Source organism: Crotalus tigris, unplaced genomic scaffold (genome assembly GCF_016545835.1).
Source record: "Crotalus tigris isolate CLP2741 ecotype Arizona unplaced genomic scaffold, ASM1654583v1 scf7180000017765.3138416, whole genome shotgun sequence".
NCBI lineage: Eukaryota > Metazoa > Chordata > Lepidosauria > Squamata > Viperidae > Crotalus > Crotalus tigris.
The window spans coordinates 1,043,484-1,064,346 of NW_024096620.1; the positions used below are offsets into that span (position 1 = coordinate 1,043,484).

General features: G+C 48.1%; 1 protein-coding gene across 1 annotated transcript; it reads left to right on the top strand.

Moving 5' to 3' along the window:
• Positions 1-6,204: 6,204 nt before the first annotated feature.
• On the top strand, positions 6,205-11,092 carry DLX5 (distal-less homeobox 5). The gene is made up of 3 exons (XM_039341455.1): positions 6,205-6,840; positions 8,713-8,897; positions 10,364-11,092. The coding sequence occupies exons 1-3, from the start codon at positions 6,477-6,479 to the stop codon at positions 10,688-10,690; spliced, it is 876 nt and encodes a 291-aa protein (XP_039197389.1). The 5' UTR covers positions 6,205-6,476; the 3' UTR covers positions 10,691-11,092.
• The last annotated feature ends 9,771 nt before the right edge of the window (positions 11,093-20,863 follow it).

Here is a 20,863-nt window from a genome sequence, read left to right on the forward strand (position 1 = left end):
GCAGGAAATTTCACAAATCATTCTGGAAAATTGCTCCTACTCCTGTCACTTTTTCTCTCGAGGAGCCTCCAGGCAGCAGGACCAAAAAACAAAACAAAACAAAAAAAACCTTCCAGTGTTGGAGCATTCACAGCATTGACATTGGATTTTACAACTGTTGTGCTTAGCAAGTGAAATTCCAATCCCAGTCATCATCATCAAAACAGACAAAGACAAACAGGATGGAATCTGGAAAGCAAAAATCTAATAACTCTATCTGTCCTCCTCTTCCTCTTTCTCCCTCTGCCTTTCTCTCTCACCCCTTTCTGCTTCCTTCTCTCCCTCTCTCTATCCCTCCCCTTTCATTGTCTCTTTCTCTCACGCACACACACACACTCACACTCGTTCTATTCATAACTGTAGCATTCAGTGATGTTGAAGCAGCTGTGATATCTATAGTAAACAACTCAAAATCAGCCAAAATATTTAAAAATGTAATACTACTGAGATCAAGAAACCAGTTTTCAACTACAGTTACACTTCCGTGGGTCCAACTGAAACAGAGATTTCCCTTTTCTCAAGGATGGGCTAAATGCAACAATTTCGGGTGAGCTGGCAGCTAGGAGATATCAGTTAATCCAGGAGTCAAGATGAAAAAGCAAACCAGGAGCAAGTCAGGAGTCAAACCAACAAAGGAAGAAGTAAGGATGCAGCAACATAGCCATGTACACAATATGGTGGAATTGATTTTCCTGTATGTATTGTATATGCATATGTTCTATCTTTATCATCATTTGCCACCCTAAGTTGTTGTCAAGATGGGTGGCTATATACAGATATACAGTCAGACAGGTATGTAGATAGATGGGTGGATAGATAAATAGACAGACAGACAGGTTGATAGGCAGATATGTACATGGATGGATAGAGAGAGACAGACAGACTGACAGACACACAGACAGGTTGATAGGTAGACAGACAGACAGATAGATAGATAGATAGATAGATAGATAGATAGATAGATAGATAGATAGATAGATAGATAGATAAAGTTATAACACAAATAAATAAGTTGCTGTGTAAGCAGTAGCTGGGCTGAGAAATTGATATGCTTTCCTGTCATGCTATCATCAGCTGGAACAGAAATGCCCAAATTTCTTAAGCTTATTTCTTCATTTACAGTGTACATGAGTAAAAACATGATTGGCATGTCAAATTTCACTAAATAGCAAGCTATTGATCTCATTTTTCTCTTTTATTAAACAGTTTTGTCCATCTTTTGAATTATGGGAAGTAATCATGTTTTGTTTCTGCTTAATTCATTACAGAATCGAAATGTGTGGTTTATTCCAGTTCTTCCATTTGGGGAGAAGGCAATTCATATAATTAACCAGCCATTCAACCAATGGTAAATTTTTCAGAGGAAGTGCTTAACTTAGAGGTAGAGAAAAGAATAGTATAGATACATGCTTTTAGCTACAGGTCGTCCCCACTTTGTGATCTATACTGGGACTAGCAATTCCATTGCTAAGTGAAATGGTCATTAAAGGAAATATTATGTGATTACCCCAGTAGCAACAGCAGTTCTTTCAATTTTGGTTGCAGTTACTAAACAAATCACCCCTCATCATATAAGTGAGACATCACATCACCACAACATGTAACCTCCTGACACCTTCCCCATTGGCTTTGCTTGTTGGAAGCTGATTGGGAAAGCGGCAAATGGTGATCACATGACAATCAGACCTGAAACCTTTTCAAGGGTGCTATAACAGATATGAATTTGAAGCAGACGGTTTCCATAACAAGGTGAACTTGTTTATATGGACTATGTAAGACATTGGGGGTTTGACTGGGAAAATTATTGTTTAAGTCTATGAATTGGTGTTGGAATCTCAGAGTTAGTTTTGCTTCAACATTACCGTGCATTGTGTTCAATAAACAGTAAAATGTTTGGAGACGGAATGAACCTGGAGTTTTATTTGCATTCTCGAGCTGGATGTTGATACCGGAATTATGATTACATGATTGCAAGGATGTTCATGGGTGCACAGACTGGTTGTAAGTCACTTTTTTCAATGCTGCCATAAGTTCAAGCAGTAGTTAAAGGAGTGGTCCTTAGACAAGGACTCCCTGTATTCATCAGCCAATGACCTCTCTCTTTGTCCTGCTGCCCCATAAAAGAAAATAGATTTTGTTAGCTAGGCAGTACTGCAAACAAAGTTAAGGCAGTTATTTGTGCAAAATAGAACGTTCTTACAATGCTCAAAGCTGACCTATGTTATAGATCCCTAATTAAGGAAACACTCTAACAAAGGACTTTGTTTACTATGCACTTCCGGTGTTTCTCCGAAGCATGCAGGAACAGTTCATCAATTGGCCACAAGATGGCACTCTTAGTAAAGACTTCAACGTCCATCTTTGGTGGTGCTGAAAAAAAAATGTGTTCCTTGAAAAAGAAGCATGACTCCCATTTTTCCAGCGTGTCACACCGTTCGGATGGCACTGAGGTTCTTTCCCTGTCCCTTTGCGGAGAAAAACTGCGGCGGCGGCCTCTCGCTCCAGGAAAGCAAAGTACCAACTCAGCAAAACTCGAGTTGGGGTTGCCTTGAATGCTTTTCCAGCCCAGAGCGCCGTCGCCACAGGCTCCTGCCTTGACCACTTCAGCCAGCAGCCCCCGCCCCCACTGCCGCCCAGGATCCCCGAGCCCTAAACAATGGGTGGATTGTGCAAGATCAACCCGGCACTGGCTTTCTTGCCGAGAGCTCCCTAGACTCTTGGCTCCGGATGTGCCAAATATAAACCGCGCAGTAAAGCAAACGAGAAAGTCCAGAAACCGAGTTGGGGAGGGGGGAGGGGGGAACAGGAGAAGATCGGCCGAGCAGGGTGAATTCCACACATCAAATCTAGGCAGAGAATTGTTACTTTGAAAGGCATTCGTGGCTTCCCTCCCCCCTCACCACCACCAAAAGAGTTTTATAAGAAAAAGCTGAATAGAGTTCTGAACCTTGCACAAAAAACTCTTTCTCTCCAGGGCGTCTTTAGGACCAAATTCTCCTTAAACCACTTCGACTACTTAAGCCGAAGTAGTTACACATCAGAACGTATGGATCTGACCCCCCCTTTTTCACTCTATAAGATTTCCAGCCGAATCCGCGCCCGACCCTCTCGCCTAAGCCAAGGAGTCGCCAGGCTCGAAATAAGTGCTAGGCTAACTCTGTCTCCGCTGCTCGATTTCCCTCTGAAATCTCCCTTCTCCCTAAAAGAAGCAGGTCGAGGGTTCAGCCTGAATCCGACCTTATCCCATCTGGGAGCTTCGCGTCTGCCGGTCGAAAAAGCCTTTTCTGAAAGCTTGAACCCCTGAACTCTGGTCTCCCCAGTGCGGCTGCATCCAAGCGACTGAGATTAGTCGCAGCTGGTCATTGGGAGTTCAAGTGCACCTATCAGAGGTCTGTTAAAAACAGCTTGTTCCAATGTGGCGCCCTTCAGTTGGATTGGAAGGAGAAATCTCCAGGTGCCCATTTAGCAAGCGCCCTCCCACCTGTAAGGCACCACGCTGGGGGAAGTTGAACGTAAATATCGGTGCAGGCCAAGAGAGCGTTCCTTTGCATTGTGCTCTGGATTTTAGTAGCTGGCTTTTGTCGCACCTTTCTTTCTTGTGTTGGTTGGCACATATTCCCTTCGCCAAATTTTACGACTTTCGTGGTTTCTCCCGTCTCTCATCTGCCCCATCCTACCATTAAAAGCCTTCCTCTCCGACTAAAAGGGTGCGAAGTGGACATCTCAATAAATTTCGCTCTAGTAAAGTGGACTGACCGTGGATTGGCGGGTGGGTGCCTGTGCGTTTGGTAAAGTGATTTGCCATTTATTTAGTGATTCCTGTAATTAAACGATTAGGGATTTGCTTAATGTGATTTTATAAGGGCTGCGCCCGTTTCCAAAGCAAACAAGGCGCTCGAGTCTCCTGCACACGAAGCAGACTCACAAGACCGCAGTTACCGGGTCTTTGCAGAGCAAACAGTCCTAAATCTGGAGAATAAACAGTTCGCAAAAGAATCTGTCGCTCCAGGCCATTGAAAACAGTGCCGGATTTGTTTGCCTGACTTTGGGGGGGGGGGTTGAAAACACACACACACAAACACACACACACACACGTCTATCACCTTCATTTCTCTCTCCTCAGCCCTCTTCCAAGGTATCTGAAGCGCTTTCAGAATCGCTGTCCAAACCTGATGCCCTCCCCACCACTGTTGTTGGAGAACATGAGAGATCATGATGTCTCTAAGGGGAAGGGATGACCCTATAGCTGTGGCTGGATGTCCCACCAATTTTAGCCGAGAAAGTCAGTGGAGAGTGATAAGAATTCAAGTATATTTGAAGAGAAGTCACAATTCCAGCCCCATTTCTTCAGCACAGCAATTGTGGATTTTGGTTAGGCAATCTCATAGTAGGTAGGAAATGCCAGGCAGTTTTTTTTCTGCTTCTTTAGAAGTTGTTCCTCCAACTGCAAAGGATTCCTGATGATTTTGCACAGATCACTATATAAGCAGACCACTTTGCTATTGAAAAAATAAATCCAGCTATTGAAGGCTTGGAGAGTATGAGGTTGGGAGAAGATTGCTTGGCTGTGAAATGATAAGAACTGTAGTCCAGTATACAAGGAGAGTGGAGAAATCCATCTTGAAAAAGAGGAAAAGCTGCAGCAGGGACTTTAAGACAATAGCAAGGGAGCCATTGTCTAGTCCAGGAGTAGGCAACCTTGGCTCTTTTATGACTCGTGGACTTCAACTGAGCTATGCTGGCTCAGGCATTCTGGGAGTTGAAGTCCACGAGTCATAAAAGAGCCAAGGTTGCCTACCCCTGGACTAGGAGATGGGGAGGAAAACGTTGAAGACTGAAATCTAGCTTTTGGTGGTGGTCAACTGCTATAGGCAGATCTCTGGTAGATGAGGGTTTCTGTCTTCCTTGCAGCAAAGCAGCTAATCTGGGAAACTATTTCTGTTGCTGAATACCGGAGAGTAAATATTTATTGCCATGCTGGATGAAGACTGGCAAGGAGAGAAGGAAGAGGAGGCATATAGAAATTCAGGTGTATACATTTGAAAAATGACTGTTATTTGGAGGAGGTGAAAGTTTTCCCACACTACGTGATTCTCCACTAAAAGCCCACCTGTGCCTTTCTTCATGCCCATCACAAGTTGAAGTAGGAAGGTTAGGAGCCCAGCTGACCTCAGTAAGCCAAGGCTGGTGATTCCAGAGAACAGTTTGTCCTTTACACCAGTGTCACTGAGGCCTTTTCTTGGAAACATTTCCTGAAAGAAATGGTGTCATTGGATTTTTACAAGCTGATTTGATAAAAAAAAGTTTCCCCCAGATCTATAGTGATACTGAATTTCTATTTCAGTATAGCGATACTATATTGAAATAGAAAGTATTTCATGCAAGCTGGATCTTTGCTCATATTGACTCCAAAATAAGACACAAATACAGCATTACATTACAGCACTGAAAATATGATCAGTGAAACTTTGATCCATATAACAGAAATTTCCATGACTTATTTAACACTTGGGAATAAATTATTGAAATTGTCCCAAATACTCTGTGGAGTCCCTTGTTATAATATTCCCTCAGAGCCTTGCTGTTACCCTCACAATTAGCCCCATTCTGTGGATAGGAAAACTGACTAGGAGAGTCAGAGACTTGTCCAATTTGTCTGTAGGAAATAAAATTTTATTTCAGATGTGATTCCTTTCTACCTGCAATCCGTATATCCTGTTGTATGCATTTGTGTCTTTAGTTTATCTCTTTATCTCTTCACCTCTTTCAAGACCCACTAATTTCACATTTGCCAAGAACATCCAAGGGAAGGATGAAAGCTTCTACGCATTGCCTCAGAACTGACGCACGCCTCGTCCACCCTCGGTACTTGAACCTGGAAAGACAGGGGCCAAGCATTCACACGTGGAGAGAGGGAGAATTCCCCAAGGCGCTATTCTCCTCCTTGTCTGTAAATTGCACAAACTTGATGGTTCCGTGCTTTTAAACGCCATTTCTGCCCCTCCCCCCACCCCGCCGATGGGCTGCAAGGCTCAGAACCCCGAGATAATGGTGACGTTCGAATGCCCCCCTCCTTTTTTTTTTTTTTTTAAAGGGAGAGTGAGTGGGACTTTCAAAGGAAGCCAAGCCAGAAGAGCGCTTTGTTGTGCTAAACTAGTTGGGCGAGTTAGGGTGTCGCTGCTCCTGATTGCTCTGGCCAATGGAACCCGATCCACCCCGCTGTGCGTAAGAGCGCAATTAAGGATTTAACCAAGCCTCTACGCTCCCTGCGAGCAGTCTGCCAGAGCTATAACCAGCTCCAGAGAGCTCCCAGCCGTCGCCGCCGCCGCCTCCCTCTCTCCCTCCCTCCCTCCCTCCCTCGCTCCCCCCGCTATGGCTGCCTAGAAGACCTAGCCGCACGCACGCCGCTTGCCTGCCATCCTGCCTGCCAGCCAACTATGACAGGGGTCTTTGACAGAAGAGTGCCCACCATCCGATCCAGCGATTTCCAGTCCCCCTTTCCGAGCAGCGCAACGGCAGCCACCATGCACCACCCGCCCCAAGAGTCGCCCACTTTACCCGAGTCTTCGGCAACGGACCCCGACTTCTACAGCTCGCCAGGAAGCGCCCCGCATGGCTACGCTTCGCCTTCCTCGGCATCCTACGGCAAAGCGCTCCATCCTTACCAGTACCCCTACCAGGGCATGAGTGGAACCGCCGCCAACTATCCCGCCAAAGCCTACGCCGAGTACAGCTACGCCAGCCCCTACCACCAATACGGCGGGTCTTACTCTAGGGCGCCGAGTACTGCCAGCCAGCCAGGTGAGAGGCGCCGCCGGAGGCAGGGGATGGGGGACGGGAGAGCAGTGCTTGGACAGGCCGAGGGGCGCACCCGAAAGAGCTGGAGCTGCAGGTAGGAGATGCAGCGCTCCTCTCGGCCGTCTGGGGACGGCGTGGAGCTTGAGCTTGGCCGGGAACCGTCTCCCCAGTCCTGCCCGATGCCTTGCTCCCGCTGAAAGACTCAGGTCTCGAGGGTGAACTGAGGTGTGTGTGTGTGTGTGTGTGTGTGTGTGTGTGTGTGTGTGTGTGTGTGTGTGTGTGTGTGTGTGTGTGGTGTAGGGCGAATGGAGAGAAATAAGCTTTGTTTGATGTCCCCAAAGTCAGAATTGAAAGGCAGCGACTTTGGAAAATGGAAAGTGAGGGAATCAAAGCTTTCCCCCCCCCCAAGGGCCACGCATTAACATTAACAACAAAACGAGTGCGGCTGTGAAAAGTTGGGCCATTCGGTGTACAATTTCAAACCCCTGCCCCACATCTGTGTACCCATTTTTTTATACCACAAAGGAATTGGAAATCCTGAGCCCTCCTATATTTTTTGCCTGAAGACGGGCTGAGTTGGGAGAGCAAATGGGGAGGCTCTTATTTGATCTTTTTCCCCCTCTTCTTCTCCTTCCGGTGGGAGGAGGGGGAAGGGAGGGAAGGTCTCCTGAATAGCGCTAATATGAATGCCCAAATTCGGATGCTGGTTTGCTCCCACACACGGAGAAGAGCGGTTGAAACTGCTTCCTTGTGGTTCCTCGGGAAGCAGTCTCAAGGAAAATGAAGCGCTTCTTTGGCGGCAGCTCGGAATTCTTCCCCTCCGCCACCACTCACCCCTCCACCCCCACCTCGGCCCTATTTTGTGAATCAAAGGCGAGGAAACTTTTGCGGCGGCCGCATCACTTTCCCTGTACGCTACTCGGAATCTATACATAGCTACGAGTCTTTCTGTATGTGCGTATGTTTATATGTCTGTATATACACACACATAGCGAGAGAGAGAGAGAGAGAGAGAGAGATATTTCTCCCTTCTCTGACCACCACCCTGAAGTACACCATTTCTGTATACTTCTTCGCCTGGCCGAAGGTCTCCTCAAAATAGAGGAAAACTGCCAGTTGCGCACTGAGTTTTCGTAAAAGGAACCAGACGCAACCGCGCCTCTCCTCTCCCCCCACCCCACCCCCGGCCGATCGGCGGCGAGATTATTCTATATAATCGGCTCTCTGTCTGGGCCGGATTTGGCTACTTTAGGCTCAGATGGAGGGAGACGCTCTTCCTTTCTTTTCCTTTTTTTCTCCTCGTGGTGGGGGCTTTGCACTCTGCACATCTCAGAATGCATGAGGCTCCCAGTCCAAGGAAGGGAGAGGGAGGAAAAGGTCGAGATGGGGAGAAAGCGGGATCAGGGCTGGGAATACTGCAAACTTTTGTGTAATCAAAGGGGCTGCTTTAAGGGGACATTTTTAAAGCCCACCACTTCTCTCCAGCTCCTTTCGGCACGCGGCCCTCTGCCACTCAGTCCCTTCCTTCTTTCACTAAAACGCTTAGCCAGATAAACAATATCCCGGGGGAGAATATCTTTCGGCAGAGGAGAGGACGCGTGTCCTCCCCCGATTTAAGATTGGCAGGAGATTTGGGCCTGCCAGTCGGTTTCCGCACCTTCCAGATCTTCCAGGGTCTCTGGCAGACCAAACGCGTTGCATTTGTTTACACATTTGAGCCAAGTCCGGGTCAGCAAGACAATTGCGGGCCCATCTGCCAGATTCGGGGAAGGGGGCGTGGTGCCCAGTTTTCATGGCCATCTCCTTCTCCTCCTCTTCCTCCTCCTCCACTTCCTAAGCCTGTTGTTTTTTTCCTCTCCTTCGCTACCCCTGTAGAAAAAGAGGTGGCTGAACCCGAGGTGCGGATGGTAAACGGCAAACCAAAGAAAGTGCGAAAGCCAAGGACTATTTACTCGAGTTTTCAACTGGCAGCTTTACAACGGAGGTTCCAGAAAACCCAGTATTTGGCTCTGCCCGAGAGAGCCGAGCTGGCCGCCTCTTTAGGCCTGACGCAGACTCAGGTAAGGACCGGCGGTCGGGGCCTGGGGCTCCCTCTTCTCTCCCGGTGGGCGAAGCGTCCTGAGGAATTCCGCCTTTGGCGCTGCTCTCCAAGGAACAACTTCACGCGCTATGGGGCTGAGCAATCCGGATTTTCTCCTCGAGGAGCTTGTGGGGTATTTCTGTAGGCCCGAAGGCGCGGGGGGGGGGGGCAGGGAAGGGAGCGCGTGTGTGCGGCCGTGTGTTGATTCGTTCAATCTTCCGCCTGAGCATTTCTCCCTGCGAGATTTCTGGTGAATCCAACTTCCCCGCCAAACGGGCGCCCGACTCCGCCGTCAGTGGCATCAAACAGATCCCTCTGAGGCGGGAAAGAGGCTCGTAAGGCAAATTCAGAAAGTTGTGCCTGAGTGGAAATTAACCGGGCTTTACTTCGGCACAGTTCCGACTCAGTTCCCAAGTGCTTTGTTTACAGATCCGATTCCCAGCATTCGAGGGGGTGTGATTTTCAATAGTCCCCGAGCTTTCGGCCTTCTCGGACAAAAGGGGGTAAGGGGTAAGGTGGGGGGATCTTCTACAGATCAGTTCAAGGGAGGCGGGGGGGGTGGCTTGTCAGAGAGCTGCGGAGGACCATGGTGGGGACTGCTGTGGAAGCTTGGATCCCACTCAATGGGTTATACGTGCACCAGGTTTTAGTTCCGCTTTGTTCAGAGTGTTGTTCAACCGGCGTCCTCTTTTCGTTTATTTTTTTCTTTTCTTTTTTTTTTTTTTTTGTTCCCTGTCCTGTTTTCCTTTTCCCATCCTCCATGTTTTCAAAACTATTTGGGGCAACTGCTCTACAGTTTAAAAATCTGCCCCGTGTCCAGAGACTCGGTAAAAGGCCTGTCATTCTATATGGTATCCCATTTTTAATATTATAAATGCCATTCCTTTAAGGATTTTTTTTTTTTTTTTTTTTGCCTTTCGTATTTTCCGTGCGTGTATTTGGAATAAAAAGTCTTCGTTTTCAATAATTCTCTGGCCCCGTCCGGGGACTGTGTTGGCCTGACCGGGTCTCGATTCTGCCCGATAGAAGCAAGCCTTAGTCCCGTTGGAAGGCCAAGAGGTCTTTTGCTCCACTCGTGTTGTGCTCCTTAAAGGCTGCTGCCCTGAACTCTCTCGGGGCACTCTTCACATTCTCAGTCTCTTTGCTGGCGAAGGTGCAAATCTGTGTGGAATTGTCTAGCCGCCACGTACCTAACCATTTCCACTTTCTCTGAAGTAAGGGCGTTGCTCGCGACCGGACGTGGAGGCAAAGCTCGAGAAGCTGAGACCGTAAACCGGCTGGTTAAGGAGGGCACCTGAGCGGCATCCCGCCGGTTAAGTCCAGGCTGAGAGAGAAGATTTCCGGAGGGAGGGTCTGGTCAGCCTTTTCTTTGCATTTGTGCTTGTCCATTGGGATCAACCCTGCCGGTTCCTCTCTGACTTTTGCCGCCTCTTTTTCCTTCTCAAGGTGAAAATCTGGTTCCAGAACAAAAGGTCCAAGATCAAGAAGATTATGAAAAATGGAGAGATGCCTCCAGAACACAGTCCCAGCGCCAGCGACCCGATGGCTTGCAACTCTCCACAGTCCCCCGCCGTGTGGGAGTCGCAAGGCACGGCCAGATCTCTTAGCCACCACGCTCACGCTCACGGGGCAACTTCCAACCCGTCGCCCGCATCCACTTACCTGGAGAACTCCTCTTCCTGGTATTCCGGGGCAAACACCCTGAATGGCCACCTGCAGCCCCACGGCTCCCTCCAGCATTCCTTAGTGTTGGCTTCCGGGACAATCTATTAGAACGGGCGATCCTCTTTTTTAAAAAACCATCATTCCTTCCTTTTTTGTTTTGGACTCAATTGCTTTTGTTCATGAAGGGAAATAATAATAATTAATAATAATAATAAAACGGGGGAACTTTTCTTTAAGGAAACTATAACAGGATGAAATGTGTAAAGCTTGTGCATGTAATTTATTGCATTTCAAAGGAAACTCACCCTCCCTCATTGCTTTTGTTACGTTTTCTTTTATTGTTCAAGAGGACTGGAATTGCGTTTTGTTCTCAGCAGCCTGGACACTTTCAAAGGTGCCTTGAAATCTTATGACCTCAACTTTTTTCAAGAGACTTGTTTTCAATGTCATTTTAATCCTGTACATATTTGTAGATAGAGGAATTAAACTGTATATTCTGAATAAATAAAATTATTTCTACTGTGAGGACAAAATAGGAGAAAAAGAGATATGAAATGGCAGGTTGCCATTTTCTCCCCTTCCACATCAAAATGGGCATTTAATAACTGTTTGCTCCTTCCATCCCGCACCCTTTTCTTCCGTTGCCATTCTTCCTTTGTTTAGGTTGCAATCCTATGGCCGGTTATTTAGAAGCAGCCCCAGTTTATATCTTCCTAAACTGAAATTCAGAGCAGTTCTCTGCCTCGTCCAGGTTCCTCATGGATTGGGTCCCGGTTCTGCCCTCCCCCTCCGTAGGGCGGTTCCGAGGCTCAGACAAACTCCCGCAATCTTTACCGAGGTCTTCAAATCTGCCAGTAAGTCTGGTAGGTTTGGAGAAGGGGGGGGGGGCTAAAGCAATGCCCTTAGCCTGCTCTGCTGAATGAGAGAGGAAAGGCGAACCTTTTCCCAAGAAAAACGACCCTGAAAGGGGGGCTGGTCTGGGTCTGAGAAAGAACATAAATATTTTCCCCTGGATTTCTGCTTCCTTGCATTCTCCTGAATTTTCGAGGAAAAGCCAGAAATAATACGGCAGCTGGTCAGCGCAGGGCGATGCGTTTCTTCCCAAAGGAACTCCGAAACTGGGCAGTTGCAGATCGAGAAGGTGGCACGGAGCCTCTAAGTCTCGGCTGGAAACAAAGGTGATCTGCGAACAGGGCCCGTTTGGGGCGCAGGCGCCTTTGTCCCGCCTCTCCCTTTGCGCCCTCCTCTTCGCGCCACCAGTTCCGAAACTGAGTCGTAATCGGAACCTGGGCAGGGTGGCTGAGGAAGGAGCGGGTTTATTTCTGGATTCTTGCACCACCCCACAAACCAAGCGTGTCCAAACAAACAGTGCTGGGGTCGAAGCAGGCAACTAGCAGGTTTTTTTTGGGGGGGGGGTCGTGCCTTGTGCATCAACACAATCCTTTCTTCTCCCCCTTCAGCACTTATGTCGACAATAAGACGGATAATAAGGCGTTACTTCGAAATCCCCTTCATTCGTGTGACAAAGGGTGCTCTTTTTATAGTAGTTTGAGTTTGGGAGTCGTTTTCATGTTGGAAAGAAAGTTGGAACATGAAGAAAATTCATAAAAAATTACATCCTGTCATCTGAGGAGTTCAGCAAGATATGTTTTAGGACTTGGACACAAAACCTCAGAAAAGACTCGTTTTGTGGCCGGAGCAAATTTATCTGCCTTTATGCTCCTCCCTCCCTCCCTCCCTCCCTTTTCCTTCCTTCCGTCCTTCCTTCCTTCCTTCCTTCCTTCCTTCCTTCCTTCCTTCCTTCCTTCCTTCCTTCCTTCCTCCCTCCCTCCCTCCCTCCCTCCCTCCTTCCCTCCCTCCCTCCCTCTTTCAATTTTGGCTCCCATCAGCAGGAGAAGTAGTATTATTAGAATTAAATTCCTTTGAAATATAGAATTTGACTTTCCCTAGTTTATATAAAACCAAAATGAGATTGTTTGCTTTCCTTGATACTCCTATGCCCGAGAATGTGATGCAGAACCAAACACAGAATATCCTGCTGTTTTAATCTGATCCCTTCCTACAAAATGTTGCTCACGTGCTCATCCCTGCAGTCTTCTTAGGAACGTTTTTGCTCCGGGCATTAGTACCACTCACCTCACCTATTCTTTGCCCTTTAGACGACGCTACACTACTGACTCTGCTGAGGGCGGACGCAGCGAGCAATGCTGAGAGACACAAAGCAGATGTTAGGAATCATGGGAATTGTACTCCTCTGACATATAAAAAGGGATTCAACCTATATTTTGCAGCTTTAGTTTGGTTAAGGATTCGGGCTTGTGCGTGCTAATAAAACCGCTCAATGTCGACCTATAATATTGCTCACTTGCCATTAAGGTGACCTTCCGAAGAGCTTGTACCTCTTCGGACATTGTTTTAATGTCCGAGAACAAGGAGCGGCTCCTACAGAGGGATGGTCTCTTGTCCTTTTCCGTCAGTAGGTCCCTGTTTCACCATCTCTTTCCCGAGGGTTTTATTTTCGCCCCATCCTCTTCCGTCTCCTTAGAAAAGGCTAGCCCTTAGTATCGTTCTTCGTGCTTTGGGGTGATAGCTGGACTTTTCTACCCGCCAGGCTTTCTTCCCAGCAGCAGCATGTGGGCGCGTGAACAACTATGGCTAGAGAAGAGCGCTTCTCCAGGGAGCCGCGACTTTGGGGGAGGGGGGGGGGAAGCAGAAAGGCTAGGAATGACTCCACAAAGCTCCTTCCCTAACAAAGATACATATATAATCAACGGCTCTTTTAAACTCTATTCTTGACAGCCTCGCCCCCCCTTCCCTCCTCTTCCAAGCGACGCTGGGGCAGCCGCAGGGGGCGGGCGGGCGGAGAACCGGGAGAAGAGCATTCCTGTGGGTGCTGAATGGCTCCAGAGCTGCGCCACAAGGGCTGCCGAAAGAAGCCCAGACCGGAGAGAGCGAGAGCCCGCAACCTCCTCCTGCCTTGATCTCCACCCAGGAAATCCCCACCCCCACCCGACACCCACTAGCGCATCCACCCAGAGCTTTTCGCGCGCTCCCGGGACGAGGCAAGCAAGGTCACGCGCTCTCCCGACGCTGCACGACTGTTCAGCTAGGAAAGTTCTCGGTTGGATCCACTCGTCTCGCTGCTCCCCCACCCCTCGGCCACGTCGGGGCTATAGCGCCGTGCTTTTGGCGGGCGCGAGAATAGAATGGGGTGCTCTGTCTCCGCGCTTGCGACGCCCTTAGGGGGACGCTCTCTGACTCCCTTGGCTGTACCTGACTCAAATGGCTCGGAGCTTCTAGACCACTTTGCCTGGGCGCTTGCCTTCCCTCCTTCGCCCCAAGCAGCTCCCTCAGCCTTCCCCTTCCGCTGAAACCCCACTTCGAATGCCTTTCAGTTATGGAAAAGGGGGCGAAGCGTTTCACCCCACCCTATACACACTAGAAAAACACAGGCCGTTACAACGACGACAGCGTTTCTAGTAGGGGGTAGGGGGTTTCCATCAGATGGCGGCCTTCTGCAAAGTTAGGTTGGGTTAACCATCTAATAGGACTGCTGAACGGCAACTCCCATTGTTCCCAGCCAGCGCGACCAAATAGGCTGCGGGTGTCGAGGTTCCACCCAGTTGGAGGCCTCCCTTCTCGGGTTTATTTGGGTTTATTTATTTAAAACCACCAAAGTTCACAATCCTAGGCCCACACTTTTTCTTCTGGGCTGGTATAGCGAGAGGAGGCAGGGTGACTGTCGAAAAGTGGCTAGGTTTTATCACTTTGGAAAAGGACTGGTGAGCGGTAGCGAAGGTGCAAACCTCCTCCTTCTAGGCAACTAAGCCAGCGTTAATTCAATTATGTGCTTCACGGGTCAGTCCCGAAGACAAAGGAGTGGGCATATGTGCACACGGGTGTGCGCACTCTGAGAAGCTGATTTGCGCAGTAGCAGACCCAGGAAGTGATCTTCCTCATCTTCCTCTTCTTCCTCTTTCTCATAGCCTGGCCGAGTTTAATATTAACATAGTCGTCTGCCAGAACTATCCTCCTGAGGTCTGATCCTCGCCCCAGACCGATTTTTTGAGCAAATAAATGCCAGTCGCGACGACTTTCAATCAAAGGAAAACATACCTTCACTTTCTCCCTGCCGGAGGCCGATCCGTTTGGCAGAAGTTAATGTTCGTGGTCTGCCAGACGGTCCGCGGCGTTTTTTAGGGGGTGGGGGTGGGGTTCTTCATTCACTCAAAGGCAACAGAAGGTAGGAAGTAGGAAAAGCGACAGTGAAAGGATCCGTAGTCAGCATCCCGCTCCATCTCTCCCCTTCCAGGTGTGCTTTGCCAGCATTCCATCCAGGGCCATTTCTGGGCGCCCCCCCCCCGCCGCAAGTCAGGAATCCCAGCTCTGCACCAGCGTTGCAGTCAGAATCCTTGCAGGCTCTCCTTGGGTAGCCTCCAGAGACGCTCTTCCCTTTTCTTCCCCGTCTAAGCTAGAAGGGAAGCTCCAAGGGGTGGGAAGTCCTTAAGGAATGCAGGGACCTCAGTAGGAGCCGAATTTTGGAGTCCACCAGCAACAAAAAAATCAGAGTTGCTCACACAAATGCTACCCCACTACTTCTGGTTCAATGGCGGCCTCTAGAGCCCCATAAGAGGTTGGAATGGGGGGAGGGGGCAGCGGTTGTGCTGCTTGCGAGAAAACATCAAACCGTTTGATCCCGGTGCAGATTCCTAGACTAGAGCACTCAGGCCTTGGCTCGGCAGCGCACACCATTTTCACTTATAAGACGATTTATGCTTGCAGCTAATCTAGGCTCGAATAAAGCTGGCACTGTTACCAGCCTACAAGTTGTAAGTTCCTTAGGTCACGTTCTCTCTCGCTCCCCGTTAAGACTGACCCCTCGCGGTTTTAGACTCTAGTGCTAAGGACCTAATCTAGTGATATCGCCTTCCTAGCAACCAGTTTAGGAAAAAGAAAGGTAACGTTCTTTTATTAATGTTCTTCCTTAAATATCCTCATTATTAAGCCCTTGATTTCATGGAAACCTTTTGCAAATCTAACTGGCTCAGGTTCTCGGTGTTGCATGTGAAAATATGTAAGTATGTAAACGCGGCGGTTAGATCAAGTACCTCCTTTTGATGGTTCGAAATAGTCTTTGCATTCCGCGTTTACTCGGTGCCCCAGACAATAGAAGAAAACTCTAATCCTCAGCAAGCTGCTTTGTTTAATTAATTGCAATTAAGACCTTGCCCGGATAATTGCCCATTCGGCTCCTGAGGGTTCGTCCAATGAGATAATTTGCAGGAGGAAAACTGGTCTTTGAAACGTGGGGACTGAATCTCAAGGACATTCTTTCTAAGGATAATACACCCCCCAGGCGAACAATAGATACCACTGTTCCAATGCATGTATTTGCTTTAAACAAAACCGAATTCCTGGATTACCACGGTCTAATCCTAAATAGTACGAGTCATAAAAGAGCCAAGGTTGCCTACCCCTGTACTAGAGGGTCAGGCTGCGATCCACTTAGGTATGGAAATAAAGCCCCTTCTTGAAATTACGGTTTAGAGGTGTATCTGGCGAACGCAAGGATCTATGGCAGTCCACGGTAATCAAATTTGCATTTGGAAAGTTTTCCGCTGGGGCCCAGCAGCGTGAGGAAGGGGCCCTTTTGCTCTCCCGTCTTCTTTGAGCGTTTCTTGAGGGTATCTGTCCGCATTGGGAGACAGTGTGCTGGACCCTGAGCTAACCCAACGGGGTTTTTATGCAGTGGGGCTATCAGAGTGGGGCTTTGGGTCCTGTCGGAGGAATGACGGAGGAGGAGAGGCACCTAGAGCCAGGGTCGGGCTGACCACACTTAACTGGAGGAACCTTCGTTGCTGCCCTTAACATAGGGATGCAGGAAGGCTCCCTTTGGAATCCCTAGTCTTGAGTTCAGATTTGACACAGTGGAAGGGAGTGATTTCGGCTTAGGCCCGGCGAGAAAAAGGACCTGAAACCTGCAGAAACGTTCTCCCTCCCTTCACCGTTCACTTTTGCGACATATCCGGAACGGAGCTTCAGCGGAGGATTTCAGGCGCTCGGCGCGGGCGCGTCTCCGGGAAGGCACTGCTGATGTCGCTGGTGATTCGACAACAAGGCTATCGCCCACCCGTCCGCTCACCCGCCCAGCTTCGGATCCCTGATTTGCTCGGTTTTTAACTCTCGCTCTTCTTCTGCTCTGTATCAGCCCATATTCCCCCCCCCCACTTCTTCCAGCCCTCCACGTTTTGATTTAATCGCTCCCGTTCGCATTTCACTTTTGTATTTCCCCCTCTTCCTCTATCATTACACATCGAGTGCCCCGTGAAATTACAATTGTACATTTTCTGCTCAGCAACCCATTGGTAGCGGAGGGGGGGAAAGAGGAGAGGGGGAAGAGGTCTAAATAATGGCCGAATTAGCCCTACTGGACAGTTTCAGATGTAACACTCTGTAATAATTATATTGCAGGCTGGATTAGGATGCTATTATCATAATCTGGACGTTTACAATTATCCGTAATTTGCAAAGATGCGCCAGGTCTTGATTACAGCGGGTTTTTTTTTTTATCAAGCTAACCATCACTAAACAGTGACAGTAATAACAGCTAATTTTGCTGGCAATATAAGAGGTGCTGGGGTGTGCAAACAATTTCACACCTGGATCTGTTCAGTCAACCAAGAATCTAGAGAAAGAGCTTCTGCCCTGAAACACAGGGAAATATATATATATATATATCCTCCACTGCTTCTTTCCACTCTAGATTTCCTTAGACTCTCATCTCTGCCTAACAGGTTTGCACGGGGGTAAGTTGTTTGTCTCGATTGGGTGAGGTTTCTTGGGGTTTTAAGTCTTCTTTCGACTTCCGCATTATCCCTTCAGCTTTTCCACATTATTACAGAAATGATGGTTATTGCTCTTTTATTAAAAAAAAGAAAAGAAAGAAAGAAACAGGAAAGAGTAGTTGTTTAGCCTCCCTATGGTTGCTTCCGTCTCCGAAGTAGATCTTACCGAGTCGAGTGAGGTAAGGAGCGCTTGTCTGTGGTTTGTTTGCCCGCCTGCCTTCTTCCCTGGTTGGGACTTTACGAGATGAAGCTGGATGCCTTCGGAAGGCAGTCTTACGCCGGCCGCTCCGCTGACTCGACAATGCGAGCTCCACGATTCACGTGGGTGTGCTCAGACCGAGTGGCTGTATTCCCACGACCCACTGAAGCCCGAAACAGCCAACCACATTTGAAACTAGGGCCAGCCTGCGTGGTGAGTTGATGGTTCAGCGGGTCGTGCGAATGCAGGCAATTGGGTTAATTGAGTAAATCCTGGTTCATTCCTGCCAGCGCAACCATATGGATTAGTGGGGGGAAGGGAAGACGAGTATTGGGAAGAGGAAGAAGGCGCCTCAAAACGGAAAGGAAGAAACCGTTGTGATGTCAGTAAGCAAGGCAGGTCGTTTGCTCAGGAGCTGCCTCTTCACTTCCAATTCTATGAAGGTTTATATTCCTGATCGGCATTGCCAGCCCCAGTCCTGAGTAGCCCCACTGTAAAAGATCGAATCCGCCGAGAGCCGGTGTGTGTGTGTGTATGTGTGTGCGTGCGTATGAGCACGCGCGCGCGCGAGCACGTGTGTGTGTTTGGAGCATGCTTACAGCTTTCCCATAGCTTCAATGCTCTGCGAATTTATTTAAGGTGAATCCTACTGCTTTTTTTTTTTTTTTTTTTTTTTAGGCATCCTTAATATCTGGCTGTAAATGCCACTGGGATTTTTCTCTCAGCCAAATGTGTTTAGAGACGGGGTGTTGAAAGAGGAGCGAGCTGTCATTCCGGATCCTCTTTTTACTTCTTAAATTCTCAATTATAATTCTCTCCTGCTCCCCCCCCGCCCCACCCACTCAGATGCTTTGAAGATGCTGAAATCCCGATTCCTCTTCTTAAACCTCATTTCCTTTCTACTCCTTGTTCGAGACTTCAGAGTGGGAAGTCATTGCCACTTATTCCAGCAGCCTTTTGCGTGTATTGTTTCCTTGGCCCAAACCTTTTCTCCGCTGTTGGACGAAAGTTAAAGGCCGCTTCTTATGGAGGGGGCCATCGGGCCAGGTGGCAGACAATCGGGTTGCTAAAACAACAGATTGCAGGAGTTTTTGTTGTTGTTGTTGTTTTGTTTTGTGGTCGGTGAATCTGGCTTGGACAAATTCAGTAGTCCTGGCTCATCTTTCTCTCCCGCTCTCCCTATCCCCGATTTCAGAAGAGATTTATTGAATGCTTTTGAGGAACAATTCATATGCAAGAGCGACCCGGATTCTCCAAGGCATTTTGCCTTCGGTTTCAATGGAAGACCCAATTTCTCTCCCCCTCCCCCCGCCGCCGCTCTCAAGCGGCAAAAGTCTCTCACTGAACCTTCTTCACGAAGTTCTTCCCTATTCAGAAGAATTCTGGATTCAAGTGAGAGAGGCTTCAGCGAATAGGGAAGAGGCCAGAGTGGGATATAAAGAAGCTGCTGATGGACAGCAAGACAAAATCTGTTCTTGAAAAGTCTTATGTTCTATTCGCGTTTGCCCTACTCTGCCTGCGGATGTCCCTTTAATGGATCCCGCTCTCTCTCTCTCTCTCTCTCCCTCCCTCCCTCCCTCCCTCCCTCCCTCCCTCCATCTCTTTCTCTCTCTCTCTCCCGGAGTGGCAGTCTGGAAATCCGCTTGGTGGGTAGAATCTGAACCTCACTAAACTCTTGCTGTCAAAGGCCCATTGCAGAATGTCTTGTATCCGCTCCTGCTGACCTAACATCCCTTTTATTATAAGAGAAGCAAATTCTATTGTCCACTCCCCGCTTCTAAAGAGATTTAGCCGGGTGGGGAGCAGAGGCAGAGGAAAGGTGCACATCTTTTTCCTTTATTTCTGCCCCAATGGGGCAAAAATGGGCTGCTTTTGACAGTGGAGTGGCGTGTGGTAGGGCTGGGGTGTGTGTGAAAGGGGGGATTTACTCGTGGTTGGATGGATCAACCAGAAATCAGTTGAGGTGAAAGAAACCAACAACATTGCATGAAACTGGTGAAAGGCCAAGGTGCAAAGCACTATAATTCTTTGCAGGGAATGATTTCCTAATTTCACTGCCATGAGATTTGCGTCTTGCATCACACTTTGATCCCATAAGTTATATTTATTTAGTGCTGAGGCCTACCCATCGCAGAGGCAGCGTACTTACTCTTCCTTGGCTTTGCTTCCCCGTTTTCCCTGTGGCTCATCCGGTTTCAAGATTATTCTTCATCAGGAAAACTTGGGGGACGGAGGGATAACTGACTCATCTATGACAGGCCTGGATACCCTTGATTTAAATGCTCCATAGCTTTTGCCCCCTAATACAAATCAGAACCAGTCAGTGAACCCCACAACCAGCTGTACCTCAGAATTCTCTTCCATTCTTCCCAGCATTATAATTTTGGTTAATTTTCAATTTTAGGTCCTATGTCTCTGCAATTTGTGTATGAATAACAGAATAATTTCCCTCTTTTGTTTCGCCTTTCCTGTTCCTGAATCTAAATAAAGATGGCTTTTTAGTATTAAAAGTGGAAGAAAATTACAGGTAATTATCTTTGACGGTAAAAACGCTGTAATCAGCGGGCTACATGAAAAATTACTCTAATTATGGCTGCATTTAAGAGAATGGGGGAAAAAAACCTTCTTATGGATAAAAACCTTAAATTGTCCCCAATGTCTGCTTCAAATTGGATGGCACTGCAGCTGGGGGCTTTGTTCACAATTGATCCTGGGGAGAGCTGAACCCAAAGTTTCACAGTAGGCATGGGGAGGGGGAGAAAAAAAAGAAAAGAAAAACATTTCCCCCCTCCAAATGTAACAATGCGAATGGTAGAAAATGACAAGACTTGATCGGTTTTAAGCCATTCTGAAGACTGACTGAGCGTGGAAGTTACTCAACAAAAAACCGGCGCTGGTATATTGGTAAGTAGTCTTGGCTTTTGTGTCTAATTATAGTGACTGTCCTTTTGCACAACTGTATGTAGCTGTCATTATATTCAGCACTCCGAGAATCTCCATTGACTTCTGATAAATAGCTCAGTGGTTTCAAGGTTCATAATTTGAAGGATGCCCAGGGCTCTAGCCATTAATTCTCTCAGTATGGGGCATCCTGCTTGTGTGACGAAAGGGGCTTTTCATGATGGATGGTTTCTCGCTTTGGCACCACCTTGCAAGGATATCATTCGCGGCAGCCCTAGCCTGGAGAAGCCAGGAGCGCTCTGCCAGACCCGAGGAACCGGAGGCAGCTATAGTTGC

Excerpts from the sequence above, each read along its gene's own strand:
- DLX5 (XM_039341455.1), top strand. The coding sequence starts at position 6,477 with ATGACAGGGGTCTTTGACAGAAGAGTGCCCACCATCCGATCCAGCGAT. Across the intron at positions 6,841-8,712 it reads GAGTACTGCCAGCCAGCCAG|AAAAAGAGGTGGCTGAACCC; the intron begins GTGAGAGGCGCC and ends CTACCCCTGTAG. Across the intron at positions 8,898-10,363 it reads TAGGCCTGACGCAGACTCAG|GTGAAAATCTGGTTCCAGAA; the intron begins GTAAGGACCGGC and ends TTCCTTCTCAAG.